This window comes from Pongo pygmaeus, chromosome 4 (assembly GCF_028885625.2).
Source record: "Pongo pygmaeus isolate AG05252 chromosome 4, NHGRI_mPonPyg2-v2.0_pri, whole genome shotgun sequence".
NCBI lineage: Eukaryota > Metazoa > Chordata > Mammalia > Primates > Hominidae > Pongo > Pongo pygmaeus.
In genome coordinates this window covers 176,254,751-176,268,050 of record NC_072377.2, presented here as the reverse complement: position 1 = coordinate 176,268,050, position 13,300 = coordinate 176,254,751, and the positions used below count along the sequence as shown (strand labels likewise).

Here is a 13,300-nt window from a genome sequence, read left to right as displayed (position 1 = left end):
GGGAGGACTGTTTGTGCTCAGGAGTTCAAAACTAGCCTGGCAACGTGGCAAAACCCCTTCTATCCAAAAAAAAAAAAAAAAAAATTAGCTGGATGTGGTGGTGTGCACCTGTAGTCCCAGCTATTCAGGAAGAGGCTGAAGTGGGAGGATTGCTTGAGCCCTTGAGAGACAGAGGTTGCAGTGAGCCCAGATTTTGCCACTGCACTACAGCATGGGCAACAGAGTGAGACCCTGTCTGAAAAAAAAAAAAAAAAAAAAAAAGAAAAGAAAATATAGTGATGGTATAGCCATAAAAAATGGTATTTTCTTTTTGAAATATTTTTGGCATGTATGTTTTTTAAAAAATATTTAAATTTTCTTTTTCCTTTTTTTTTGAGATGGAGTCTTGCTCTGTCATCCAGGCATCCAGGCTGGAGAGCAGTGGTGTGATCTCGGCTTACTGCAACCTCTGCCTCCCCAGGTTCAAGCGATTCTCCTGCCTCAGCATCCCGACTAGCTGGGACTACAGGTGAGCACCACCACACCTGGCTAATTTTTGTATTTTTAGTAGAGACGGGGTTTCACCATATTGGTCAGGCTGGTCTTGAACTCCTGACCTGGTGATCTGCCTGACTTGGCCTCCCAAAGTGCTGGGATTACAGGCGTGACCACCGTGCCCAGCCTAAATCTTCTTTTTTAGAGATGGGGTCTTGCTATGTTGCCCAGGCTGGTCTTGAACTTCTGTGCTCAAGCAATCCTCCTGCCTCCGCCTCTGGAGCAGCTGGTACTACAGGTACTGCACCTTGCAATATTCATTTCTTATGCATGCCGTTACTATTATTTGCACAAGTGAGTTTTTTAAAATGGTATTAAACTTGGATCTAACCCATTAGCTAGTTAGAAAATACATTAGAAAATAAACAAATAGTGGTTTTATTACTTATTAGTTAGATATTATTGAACATATTACCTAACCTATCTGAACCAAGATTTCTCATTTTAAAATGGGAAAAACAGCAACTATGATATGATGAATGAGAAATTCCTAGCAAGCTGCCTGGCATACACTAGGAGCCCAGCACATTGTAGTTTCCCAATATACTGGAGTATTCATAAGGCAAACTTAAGATGACATTATCAGAGACACCAGGAGAGAAATCAGAGGCTGACTGTTTCCAGTTCCGGTTTTGTCTAATTTTTCTCAGGCCTCTGGAAAAACTATCCTCTTTTTGAATTCTAGCTCCACTGAGGTGAGATGAACAACCCAGGTATTTCTTGAGGGTGGGTAATCCTAAGGCCTGTGTTTTCCCCCCACTTTCAGGCAAAATACTCCCAGACAATATATATATATTTTTTACCAGTATAAAAAGTCTGGCAAGACCAGCTGCTCTAAGATAAATTCGGGGCCAGGTATGGCTTCTGGGAACACTTGTTTCTTAAGCCAGGTGATCAACCACCAGTTACCTGCTGCAGGACATCTGGGTTTTGCTGCATAAAATGTAATAGTCTCTGACCAGCCTGGGTAGCCTCTCTGCATCGAAGTGGCTTCTTGCCCTCCTTTGCTATGTGCTTGAAGAGGTAGGTGACGATGTAGTCTAAACTGGTACAGCAGCTGGAGGAGACAACTGTATCTGTACAAATAGTAAATAAGAATTCATTTGCATTACTTAAGTTTTTGCTCCATTTGATTTTCTAACGGCTCCATTGAAAATAATTACTTTCTGGTTTCAAAGTGCTTTTATCAAATTGCAAGTTCTTTGAGGGCAGGAATTTGTTTTTTTGAGACAGAGTTTCATTATTGTCACCCAGGCTAGAGTGCAATGGCATGATTTTGGCTCACTGCAACCTCTGCCTCCTGGGTTCAAGCGATTCTCCTGCTTCAGTCTCCTGAGTAGCTGAGACAACAGGTGCCTGCCACCACACCCGGGTAATTTTTGTATTTCTAGTAGAGATGGGGTTTCTCCATGTTGGCCAGGCTGATTACGAACTCCTGACCTCAGGTGATTCACCTGCCTTGGCCTCCCAAGGTGCTGGGATTATAGGCGTGAGCCACCGTATCCAGCCAGGAATTTGTCTTATATAACTCTTTGAACCCAGTGTCTATTATAGGTCCTGGCCTAGAGACACATAAATAAATAATTCCCGGATAGATTAGGCAGATTTTTCCATCTGCGACCTTAGCAACCTCTTTTCAGTTCAAGTGACTGTTTATTAAGTATCTACTTAGTGCAAAGTGCTCTGTTTTATGGGAAACAGTGGTCTAACCTCATCCTGGTGTCAAAGAACTCATGGTTTAGTGTGCAAGTCACTGTAGCATAATGCTGTGTAAAAATGACAAATTGAGGATTTTGAGGGAGGGATCACATTTAGATGGGGATCAAGGAGAGTTTGGTGAAGGAGGCAGCACCTGATAGGGTTTCAAAAGATTATTCCAATTTAGATATAAGGAAGGATACTTTTCAGGTAGAGGGATTAGCACAAGGCAACAGTGTGGTGGGAAAGATACGGATTTTGGAGCCAGACAGTTCTGGTTTCAAGTCCTATCTTTGCCAATTACTTTCTGAGTTGCTGATTTGAAAAAGCTACTTCACTTTTTTTCATCATTTATAAAAGACCTTGCAGAGTTGAATGAGAAGAAAATGACAAGAAGTTCATTAGTAATTAAAAAAAAGCTGACATTTATTAAGAGCTTACTATGAGTTACTGTGTTAACTGCTTTACATGTTATTATTTGTAATTCTCATACAGCACTATAATAGTTACTGTTATTATCTCCATTTACAAGTGAGGACACTGAGTTTTAGGGAGCTTAGGTGACTTGTCCATTGTCACACAGCTAGAAGACTGCACAGCCAAGGTATGAAAATAAACAAGGAGTTGGACTCTGGATCTGTACTCTTTTTGAAAATTTTATTGTATTTTTTTTTCAATAATTTTTGGGGAATAGGTGGTTTTTGGTTACATGAATAAGTTCCTTAGTGGTAGTTTTTGAGATTCTGGTGCACCCATCACCCAAGCAGTGTACACTCTACACATTGTGTAGTCTTTTATCCTTCACCCCACCTACCTTCCTTCTACCTGAGTCCCCAAAGTCCACTGTATCATTCTCATGCCTTTGCGTCCTCATAGCTTAGCTCCCACTTATTGATGGGAACATACGACATTTGTTTTTTCTGGATCTGTATTCTTAACCACTACATTAAAACTAGGTAATAAGCAAAAATATATGTAAGCACCAAACACCTTTTTGTTGTTGTTGAGATAGGTTCTCACTCTGTCACCAAGGCTGAAGTGCAGTGGTGTGATCCTGGCTCACTGCAGCCTTGACCTCCTGAGCTCAAGTGATCCTCCCACCTCAGCCTCCCAAGTAGCTGGGACTGTAGGTGTGCACCACCATGCCTGGATACTTTTTGTATTTTTTGTAGAGACAGGGTTTTGCATGTTGCTCAGGCTGGCCTTGAACTCCTGAGCTCAAGCGATCTGCCAGCCTCAGCCTCCCAAAGTGCTGGGATTATAGACGTATGCTACCATGCCCAGGCTAAAACACTTTCTTGAATCACAATGGGCACTCAAAACATGGCAGCAACTACTGGTTTGCCTCATGGTAAAAAGAGAAGGGTATATTCAAGAAGTAGAACTTTTGGTTTCAGAGACAGAATGTGTAGAGGAGATGTAAGAGAAGGCCAACAGAGCAGGTTGAGGATCTTACTTGAGGGCATCCAATAGTGGAGTGTGACATTTACATTTAATATGAAAGGTTAATGGAGGTGTTACTGACAAGTAAGTGATAGAGCAACCATTTATTATCTCCTTTGTACACTAAAATTATTATCTCATTTACTTCTAACAACTACTTTGTATAGTAAGTATAATTTGCATTTTAAATGAGAAAACTGAAGCTTAGAGATTAAGTTGCTTATCAGAAGTCCATGGTTTTGAATCAGCATGACACCGCCCACATTTTTTGGCTAACAACAACATTTGCACATGATCCCTGGGAGTTTATGATTGTAAGAGAAACAGTCAACAAGAGCAACAATTAAAATGGTGAACAGGTAGACTCAGAAGAGGAGAAGTAGACTAAAAGAGTAGGGTTGGGAAGCAGATTATAAACTTCCTAAGGGAGTAGTTTCTCATTCATCTTATTCATCTCTGAGGTTCTGAGACATGTATGCCTGACATAGATTACAGGTGAAATATCAGCAGAATTAATTAAAGAATGAGTAGCTAAAGCTAACCCCAGAAAGTTTTCTTAGAAGTCTTAAGTTGTGTTTAGTAGTAATATCCAGCATTGATAAAACATTACAGTTTAAAAGCTCACATTTATCATTTTAGAGAGAAATGTCATGGAAAACAGAAAGAGGGAAGCTTACGGGCAAGTTTTGAAATACAGTCATATGCATTTAACACAGAGGAAAATGGTAGCTAATACAGGATCATGAGGGATGAGGGGTTGAATGGAGGTCTAGAAGACAGCCGTGGACCATAGTTTTGGAAAACTGTGGAACTACAAAGCTTTTAAGAAAGGAGCTTTTCCAAAGGTTGGTTAATGGATACAAAAGTATAGCCAGATAAGAGGAATAAGTTGTAGTGTTCTGTAGCACTAATAAGGTGACTATAATGAGCAATTTGTTATATATTTTCGAGTAGCTAAAAGAGCAGATTTTGAATGTTCCCAACACAAACAAATGATAAATGTTTGCAGTGATGGATACCCTAAATGGTCATTACACAGTGTACACCTATATCAAATATCACATGGTACTCCATAAATATATAAAATTATCATGTGTCAATTAAAAATAATAAGAGCCAAAAATAGAGTTTTCCCTCCTAAAGACATGGCATTTGATTGATTAATCAATAACTGATTAATTAGTTAATTTCTTCTTCATCTCTCCATATTAACTGGGTTACTTTGTAGAAAAGGGAGCTTTGGTTTTACAACTCTGGGATGTAGCATAGTATAAATGGAAAATGTCTAGGCCTAAAAGTCAAACACAGACTTGTTGAGCCTGGTTGCTTTTCTCTTTTCCTTCATATTTCTAAATTTCAAGTCCCAATCACGAAAGTAAATGGATTAAGTAACTCGACATCTACAAAGATAAGCAGGAAGCAGATATGGTTCCCCTCACCAGTGAAAAGCAATATGCTATCAATCATATAAAAATTATAAAGACTTCACATAGATTTGGTGACCACATGCCATGCAGGTTGCATTAAAAGGTTCCCATCTACTGAGTCAGCTGTGAAAAAGCCAGGTAAACACTTTGGACACGAAGATTGGAGCACATATCCTTGCAATAAAAGCAAGAAGAGCTTCCATTATGGTTGATTTATGGTTGAGGACTTTGAAAAAGATAAATGTTATTTCAAGGTAGATTTTAAAGTGTGGAATCATAAGGATCACAGGGCATTTGGTCAAAAGCAGAATGAATGGTGCTGAAGACTGTGTAACTATTGGTTTTCTTTATTTGCATCTCAAGCTACTATGTGAGATTCAAATAATGATACTTCCCAGACATAAAACACAGGCAGAAGTCATGAATTTTCATATTTTGTCCTAGTTCTTGGTGTTTAAAATATTTTAAAAGGGATTACATCTGCTATTTTGGAAATAATTTTTAAGGCTAATAGGCATTTTGTCCTCTGTAGCAACTTGTTGTTTGGCACTGAAAACAATCAAGTGCTTCTCTTCTGGAACCAGTCTCCACAGGAAGCACATGCATCATTAATAGCCTACTGCTCACTAAGACCCATCATTGAAAGCTGTGCTGAAAAGTTAACTGTATAGGAAAGAATTGCTTAACTGAGAGTCAGGAAGAATGAGGCTGAGCTGAAATCTGCCTTAAGCTCAAAACTTGTCACCACAACACAAAGGAGAATGAAGGTCTTAGAAAAATATAGTCTGAAGGGCAATTCCAGAGACAAAAGGCCTATTTGGATGGGGCAGTGGTTTTGGAAATAGGTGAGTCTAGGTTTGAATCTATTATTTCCTAGATGTTTGACTTCTTGAGGTTCAGGTGCACCTCTGTAAAATGTGATTAATATTACCTGCTTTGTAAGGTTTGGCATTAAGATTAAGTGGGCAAAAACTGTAACACAGTACCCAACACATAGAAGGTTTTCCCTTCCCATTTGTTTTCCTGGCTGTTTCAATCCGTTAAACACCAAAGCGCTCTTCTCTCTTTAGTTTTTTTTTTTTTTGTCTTTTTTTTTTGGGGTGGGGGGTGAAACTAACGTGTAAAATCTCTAAGTTCTAAATATTTCCTAAATGTGTCACTCGCATATTACATTCATACCACGACATCAAATTCAATAATGTGTCCAAAATAACAACATATCCTTTTATTCCTTATATATGTTTTATTAATAATGAACTTCATGGGAAATGATCTAGTAGTTCCTAGTTGGTTCAACTTTTTGCTTGCTCTTAGCTTTCCTTGTTTAGGCTTTTAGGCTACCCTTTACTTCTGCCTGAAACGCATCCATCCCTGCTATGACTAATCTCAGAGGCCTTCCTCCATCAGTCTACATTTAGACACACTCTATCCAACACCCCACTTTGTTTTTTAAATTTGTACAAATTTATAGTGTACATGTGAAGTTTTGTTATAAGTATATAATGCTTTCTGATCAATATGTGGTACTTAGGGTATTTGTCACCTGACAATACATTTTTGTTAACTATAGTCACCCTACTCTGCTATCAAACATTGAATTTATTCCTTCCATCTTACCATGTTTGTACCTTTTAACCTACTTCTCTTCATCCTCTCCTTTGCCCCTCACTCACCGTTTCGTCTCTGTTGTCTCTTTTTTTTTTTTTTTTTTTGAGACGGAGTCTTGCTCTGTTGCCCAGGGTGAAGTGCAGTGATCTCGGCTCACTGCAGTCTCCCCCTCCTGGGTTCAAGCTATTCTTACTTCAGCCTCCTGAGTAGCTGCCACCACAGGTGTGTGTGCCACCATGCCCAGATAATTTTTTTTTTTTTTTTTTTTTTGAGACGGAGTCTCACTCTGTCACCCAGGCTGGAGCGCAGTGGCGTGATCTCGGCTCACTGCAACCTCTACCTCCCGGGTTCAAGCGATTCTCCTGCCTCAGCCTCCCCGAGTAGCTGGGATTACAGGTGCCTGCCACCACGCCCGGCTAATTTTTGTCTTTTTAGTAGAGACAGGGTTTCAGTATGTTGGCCAGGCTGGTCTCAAATTCCTGACCTCAAGTGATCTGCCCACTTGGGCCTTCCAAAGTGCTGGGATTACAGGTGTGAGCCACTGTGCCCGACCTAATTTTTGTTTTTATTTTATATTTATTTATTTATTTTTGAGACAGAGTCTCGCTCTGTTGCCCAGGCTGCAGTGCAGTGGTGCAATCTCGGTTCATCGCAACCTCCACCTCCCAGGTTCAAGCCATTCTCCTGCTGCAGCCTCCTGAGTAGCTGGGATTACAGGCGCCTGCCATCACACCCAGTTAATTTCTGTACTTTTAGTAGAGATGGGGTTTCATCATGTCGGCCAGGCTGGTCTCAAACTCCTGACCTCAAGTAATCCACTGACCTCAGCCTCCCAAAGTGCTGGGATTACAGGCGTGAGCCACCATGTCTGACCCTTGTTATCTATCTTTCCATTCTCTACCTCCACGTGATTAAATTTTTGAGCTCCCACATATGAATGAGAACATGTGGTATCTGTCTTAATCTTTGCCTGGTTTATTTCACTTCTCCAGTTCCATCCGTGTTGCTACAAAAGACATTATTTCATTCTTTTTTATGGCTGAACAGTATTCCATTGTGTATATATACCACATTTTCTTTATCCATTCATCTGTTGATAGATACTTAGGTTGATTCTATGTCTTTGCTACTGTGAATACTGATGTAATAAACATTTGAGTGAGGCATTCCTGTGATATGCTGTCTTATTTTCTTTTGGGTATACTCCCAGTAGTAAGACTGCTGGATTGAACAGTAATTCTATTTTTAGTTTTTTGAGAAATCTCTGTACTGTTTTCCATAGTGGTTGTATTAGTTTACATTCCCACCAACAGTGTACAAGTTTCCTTTTCTCTGCATCCTTGACAACATCTGTTCTTTTTTGCCTTTTTAATAATAGCCATTCTGACAGGGGTAAGATGGTATCTCACTGTGGTTTTGATTTGCATTTCTCTGATGATTAGTAATGTTGAACATTTTTTCACATACATCTTGGCTGTTTGTATATCTTCTTTTGAGAAATGTCTATTCATGTCATTTGCCCAGTTTTAAAGGGAATTATTTGTTTTTTCCTATTGAATTGAGTTCCTTATATATTCTGGATATTGGTCTCCTGTTAGATGAATAGTTTATAAATATTCTCTCCCATTCAACAGGTTGTCTGTTTACTCTGTTGGTTATTTCTTTTGTGATTCAGTTTTTAGTTTAATTAAGCCCCATTTGTCTAATTTTTGTTTTTGTTGCTGTGTTTTGGAGGTCTTTGTCATAATTTTTTGCCCAGATCAATGTTCAGAAGAGTTTTCCCTAGGTTTTCTTCTAGTATTTTTTTAACAGTTTTGGGCTTTAAGTCTTTAATCCATTTTGAGTTGATTTTTTATACATGGTGAGATAGGGGTCCAGTTTCATTCTTCTGCATGTGGTTGCCCAATTTTTCCAGCACCATTTTATTGGAGAGACTGTCCTTTCCCCATTGTGTATTCTTGTCAGCTTTGTTGAAGATCGGTTGGCTGTAAGTATGTGACTTTATTTCTGGGCTCTCTATTCTGTTCCATTGGTTTATGTGTCTATTTTCATACCAATATCATTTTGCTTTGGTTACTATAGCCTTGTAATATATTTTGAAGTCAGGTAATGCAATGCCTACAGCTGAATTCTGGTTGGTCAAGATTACTTTGGCTATTCAGGCTTTTTTATGGTTCCACATGAATTTTAGGATTTTTAAAAAAATTCTGTGAAGAAGGATGGTATTTTGATAGGGATTACACTTAATCTATACATTACTCTGGGCAATATGGTCATTTTAACAATATTAATTCTTCCGATCCATGAGCATAGGATGTTTTTCCATTTATTTGTGTCATCTTCAACTTCTTTCATCAGTGTTTTGTAGTTTTCCTTGTAGAGATCTTTCACCTTCTTGGTTAAATGCATTCCTAGGGGTGTGTGTGTGTGTGTGTGTGTGTGTGTGTGTGTGTGTGTGTGTGTGTGTGTGTGTGTGTGTGTGTGTGTGTGTGTGTGTGTGTGTGTGTGTGTGTGTGTATTTTTTTTTTTTTTTTTTTAGGTGGAGTTTTGCTCTTGTTGCCAAGGCTGGAGTGCAATGGAGCGATTTTTGGCTCACTGCAACCTCTGTCTCCTGGGGGTGTGTGTGTGTGTGTGTGTGTGTGTGTGTGTGTGTATATATATATATTTTTTTTTTAGGTGGAGTTTTGCTCTTGTTGCCAAGGCTGGAGTGCAATGGAGCGATTTTGGCTCACTGCAACCTCTGTCTCCTGGGTTCAAGTGATTCTCCTGCCTCAGCCTCCTGAGTAGCTGGGATTACAGGCATGTGCCACCATGCCCGGCTAATTTTATATTTTTAGTAGAGATGGGGTTTCTCCATGTTGGTCAGGCTGGTCTCGAACTCCTGACCTCAGGTGATCCGCCCACCTCAGCCTCCCAAAGTGCTGGGATTACAGGCGTGAGCCACCGTGCCTGGCTTCCTAGGTATTTTATAGCTATTATAAATGGCACTGCCTACTTGATTTCATTCTCAGATAGACCATTATTGGTATATAGAAATACTATTGATTTTTGTACAATGATTTTCTACCCTGCAACTTTAGTGCATTTATTTATCAAATCTAAGTTTTTTGAAATTTTTAGGTTTTTCTGGATATAAGATCTATCATCAGCAAAGAAGGACAATTCAACTTTCACTTTTCCAATCTGGATGCCTTTTATTTCTTCTCTTGCCTCACTGCTCTGGCTAGGACTTTTTGTACTGTGTAGAATAAGAGTGGTGAAAATGGGAATCCTTGTCTTGTTTCAGTTCTTAGAGGGAATGCTTTCAACTTTTCCCCATTCAGTATGATTTTGGCTGTGGGTTTGTCATACGTGCCTTTATTGGTTTGAGGTATGTTCCTTCTATGCCTAGTTTGTTGAGGGTTTTTATCATGAAGGATGCTGAATTTTATCAAATGGTTTTTCTGCATCTATTCAGATGATGATATGGGTTTTTGTCCTTAATTTTGTTGATGTGATGTATCACATTTAATGATTTGTGTACACTGAATTAACGTTGCATTCCTGGGATAAATTCCACTTGATCATCGTGTACTATCTTTTGGATATGCTGTTGGATTTGATTTGCTAGCATTTTGTTGAGGATTTCTGCACCTATGTTCATAATGGCCTGTAGTTTTCTTTTTTTGTTGCGTCCTTGTCTGATATTGGTATCAGGGTGATAGTGACCTCATAGAATGGGTTAGGGAGAGTTCCCTCCTCCTCAATTTTTTGGAACAGTTTCAGGAGGACTGGTATTAGCTCTTCTTTGTATATTTGGTTTTGTATGTTTGTACATCTGGATTTGAATCCATCTGGTCTTGAGTTTTTTTGCTGGGGTTTTTTTTTTTTTTAAATTACTGATTTGATCTCACTAGTTGTTATTGGTCTGTTCAGGACTTCTATTTCTTCCTGGTTCAATCTAAGAACCTTGTATGTTTCCAGGAACTTATCCATTTTTTTTCTAGGCTTTCTAGTTGGTGAGCATATCATTGTTCATAATAGTCTCTGATGATCTTTCATATTTCTGTGATCAGTTGTAACATCTCCTTCTTCATTTCTGGTTTTATTTGGGTCTTTTCTTGGTTAGTCTAGCTAGTGGTTTACCTGTTTTGTTTACCTTTTTGAAGAAGAACCAACTTTTTGTTTTGTTGATCCTTTGTATTTTTTATTTCTTAGTCTCTACTTCATTTAGTTCTGCTCTGATCCTTACTATTTCTTTTCTACTGCTAATTTTGGGTTTGGTTTTTCCTTGCTTTTCTAGCTCCCTGAGGTGCACTGTCAGATTGTTAATTTGTGATCTTTCCACTTTTTTGGATATTAGCATTTATTGCTACAAACTTCCTTCTTTTTTTTTCCACAAATAAACCAACTTTAATAGATATTATTTTGTATCTACATAGTGCCTTCTTCAAGAACCTTAAATGCTTTATAGACGTTATCTCTAATTAATCCCCACAACAACCCTGTGAGGTAGGTATTACTCCCATTTTAAAAGACAGTGAGACTGAAGCACAGAGAGGTTAAGTGACTCGCCCAAGGTCACACAGTTAAATTCACTGAAGAGCCAGGACATGAGCGCTTTAGCCTCTCAGCTCCCAGTCAAATACCTCCTGATAGAATCTTTGATAAAAAGTGTTTTTAAAGAAAGTACCAAGAGTAGTTATGTTATGAAAATGAGGTCTTTCTACTGCCATCAAGGAAAGAAAAAACCCTATACTGATGGTTAGAGGCCACAAGACCCATATAATACAACATTTCCTTTATTCCCTATTCCCAAGCCTCCCGGTTCCTGTCTTAAATAATCTTTTAAAGGTAAAATTTCCAAGACAGAAGCCACATGACTTAAGAAGTGGGATTTAATTTAGAATATTTACTTTTAGTTACAATAATTTATAGAAATTTTTATTCCAATATACAAAATATAGGACAGCCATCCTAACAATCATGTACATAGTTACACAGCAATCAGCCACCATTTACAACTTAAACCAGCCCCACATTTTAATCACAGTCAACCAACATATAACCGCACAATGCTTTCTTCATAGGTCACTTCTTACTTACTATACCTGTATTTTCTCCCCCAACCCTGACCCTATATGTTTTAAAAGTATATTGAATTTTTGATAAACTTCAAAACATTTTACTTAGATCCAGCTGCATTAAGAAGAAAAAGTAAATGTAAAACTGTCACCCTACAGTCCCTCCCCTGACAAATCATACTATGAAGTATGGTGTAGATGTGAACAAAGTATGTGACTGTCAGGAACTCAATACATATACTAGAACTTGCTTTAATATGAAATTTAACTTGGCTTTTACTGCATGTTTTTTTTTTAATGCAAAAATGTAAAAATAAACACAATGTAGTATTTCAATGCTGTACTTTTATGCAAATGACTTCATCTATCTTTTAAAAATATGTTGTGATATAGCTAATGTTAAAACTGACACAGCTTCGCTTTCCTCTTTTTCTCTGTACTGAAAGCTGCAGAAATACAGCTTTAATTTCAAGACAATTTGATTTAACCCCTCAAAATAAAAAGTGTGCATCCACTTCCACTGCCCTGACTTTCCCCACATTGTTGACTGTGATTCTCTGTGGCATGTTGGTAGATCAGGCAGACTATATATAATTTGTACAAAACATCTCTAGCCAGGGTAAGGCTTTAGAAACTATCTTAAAGAGAAACTTGTCAAAATACTTTTGATATTTAGTACAAATACTAAATATTATAATTTTCTCCCACCACATCTGTTTAAGCAGCCCAATTACCTAAGTGACCCTGTTAAAGATCTGCTTATGGAAGAAATAGGTGAAGTCATTTACTGAGCCAAAAGATACAGATAATAAATGTTAATAATAGCAGCAGACTAAAAACATTCCTTTTTGTTGTTTGTTTTCCATAGTCAACAGTTTTAGCAAAAGAATTTTAGAAAATGACAGATTTTTAAAAAAATTTACTGCCTGAAAAGAGTTTTAATAAAGAACATCCAGAGCCTGATTGCTATTATCCTGAATATAACTTTCAATAATTTTCTGCAAGTTACATTCGGCTACTGTCAGACAACTTACTGATGCATGGGAAAATGTCCAAAAAAACTGCAATGGTTTACATATGTTATGTACATATATTACTTCTTAAAACCCCCAACAGAATAAAGTCTTAGCAAACACAAATTTTAATTTCTGAACACCCTTCCAGTAAGATTTGTAAAGGTGGAGGGAAGGGGTTCATATGGAACCAAAAAAGAGCCCGCATCACCAAGTCAATCCTAAGCCAAAAGAACAAAGCTGGAGGCATCACACTACCTGACTTCAAACTATACTACAAGGCTACAGTAACCAAAACAGCATGGTACTGGTACCAAAACAGAGATATAGATCAATGGAACAGAACAGAGCCGTCAGAAATAATGCCACATATCTACAAGTATTTGATCTTTGACAAACCTGACAAAAACAAGAAATGGGGAAAGGATTCCCTATTTAATAAATGGTGCTGGGAAAACTGGCTAGCCATATGTAGAAAGCTGAAACTGGATCCCTTCCTTACACCTTATACAAA

At 38.2% G+C, this 13,300-nt stretch overlaps 1 protein-coding gene across 10 annotated transcripts in view; it reads right to left on the bottom strand.

Annotated features, from left to right (window-relative positions):
* RANBP17 (RAN binding protein 17) overlaps positions 1-13,300 on the bottom strand; it is a 432,110-nt gene that overhangs the window by 33,013 nt on the left and 385,797 nt on the right. For all 10 annotated transcript variants that reach the window (XM_063665353.1, XM_054488237.2, XM_054488236.2 and 7 more), the window contains one exon: positions 1,444-1,610. In XM_063665353.1, the coding sequence (XP_063521423.1) occupies positions 1,444-1,610 (167 nt within the window). The remainder of the gene's footprint in view (positions 1-1,443; positions 1,611-13,300) is intronic.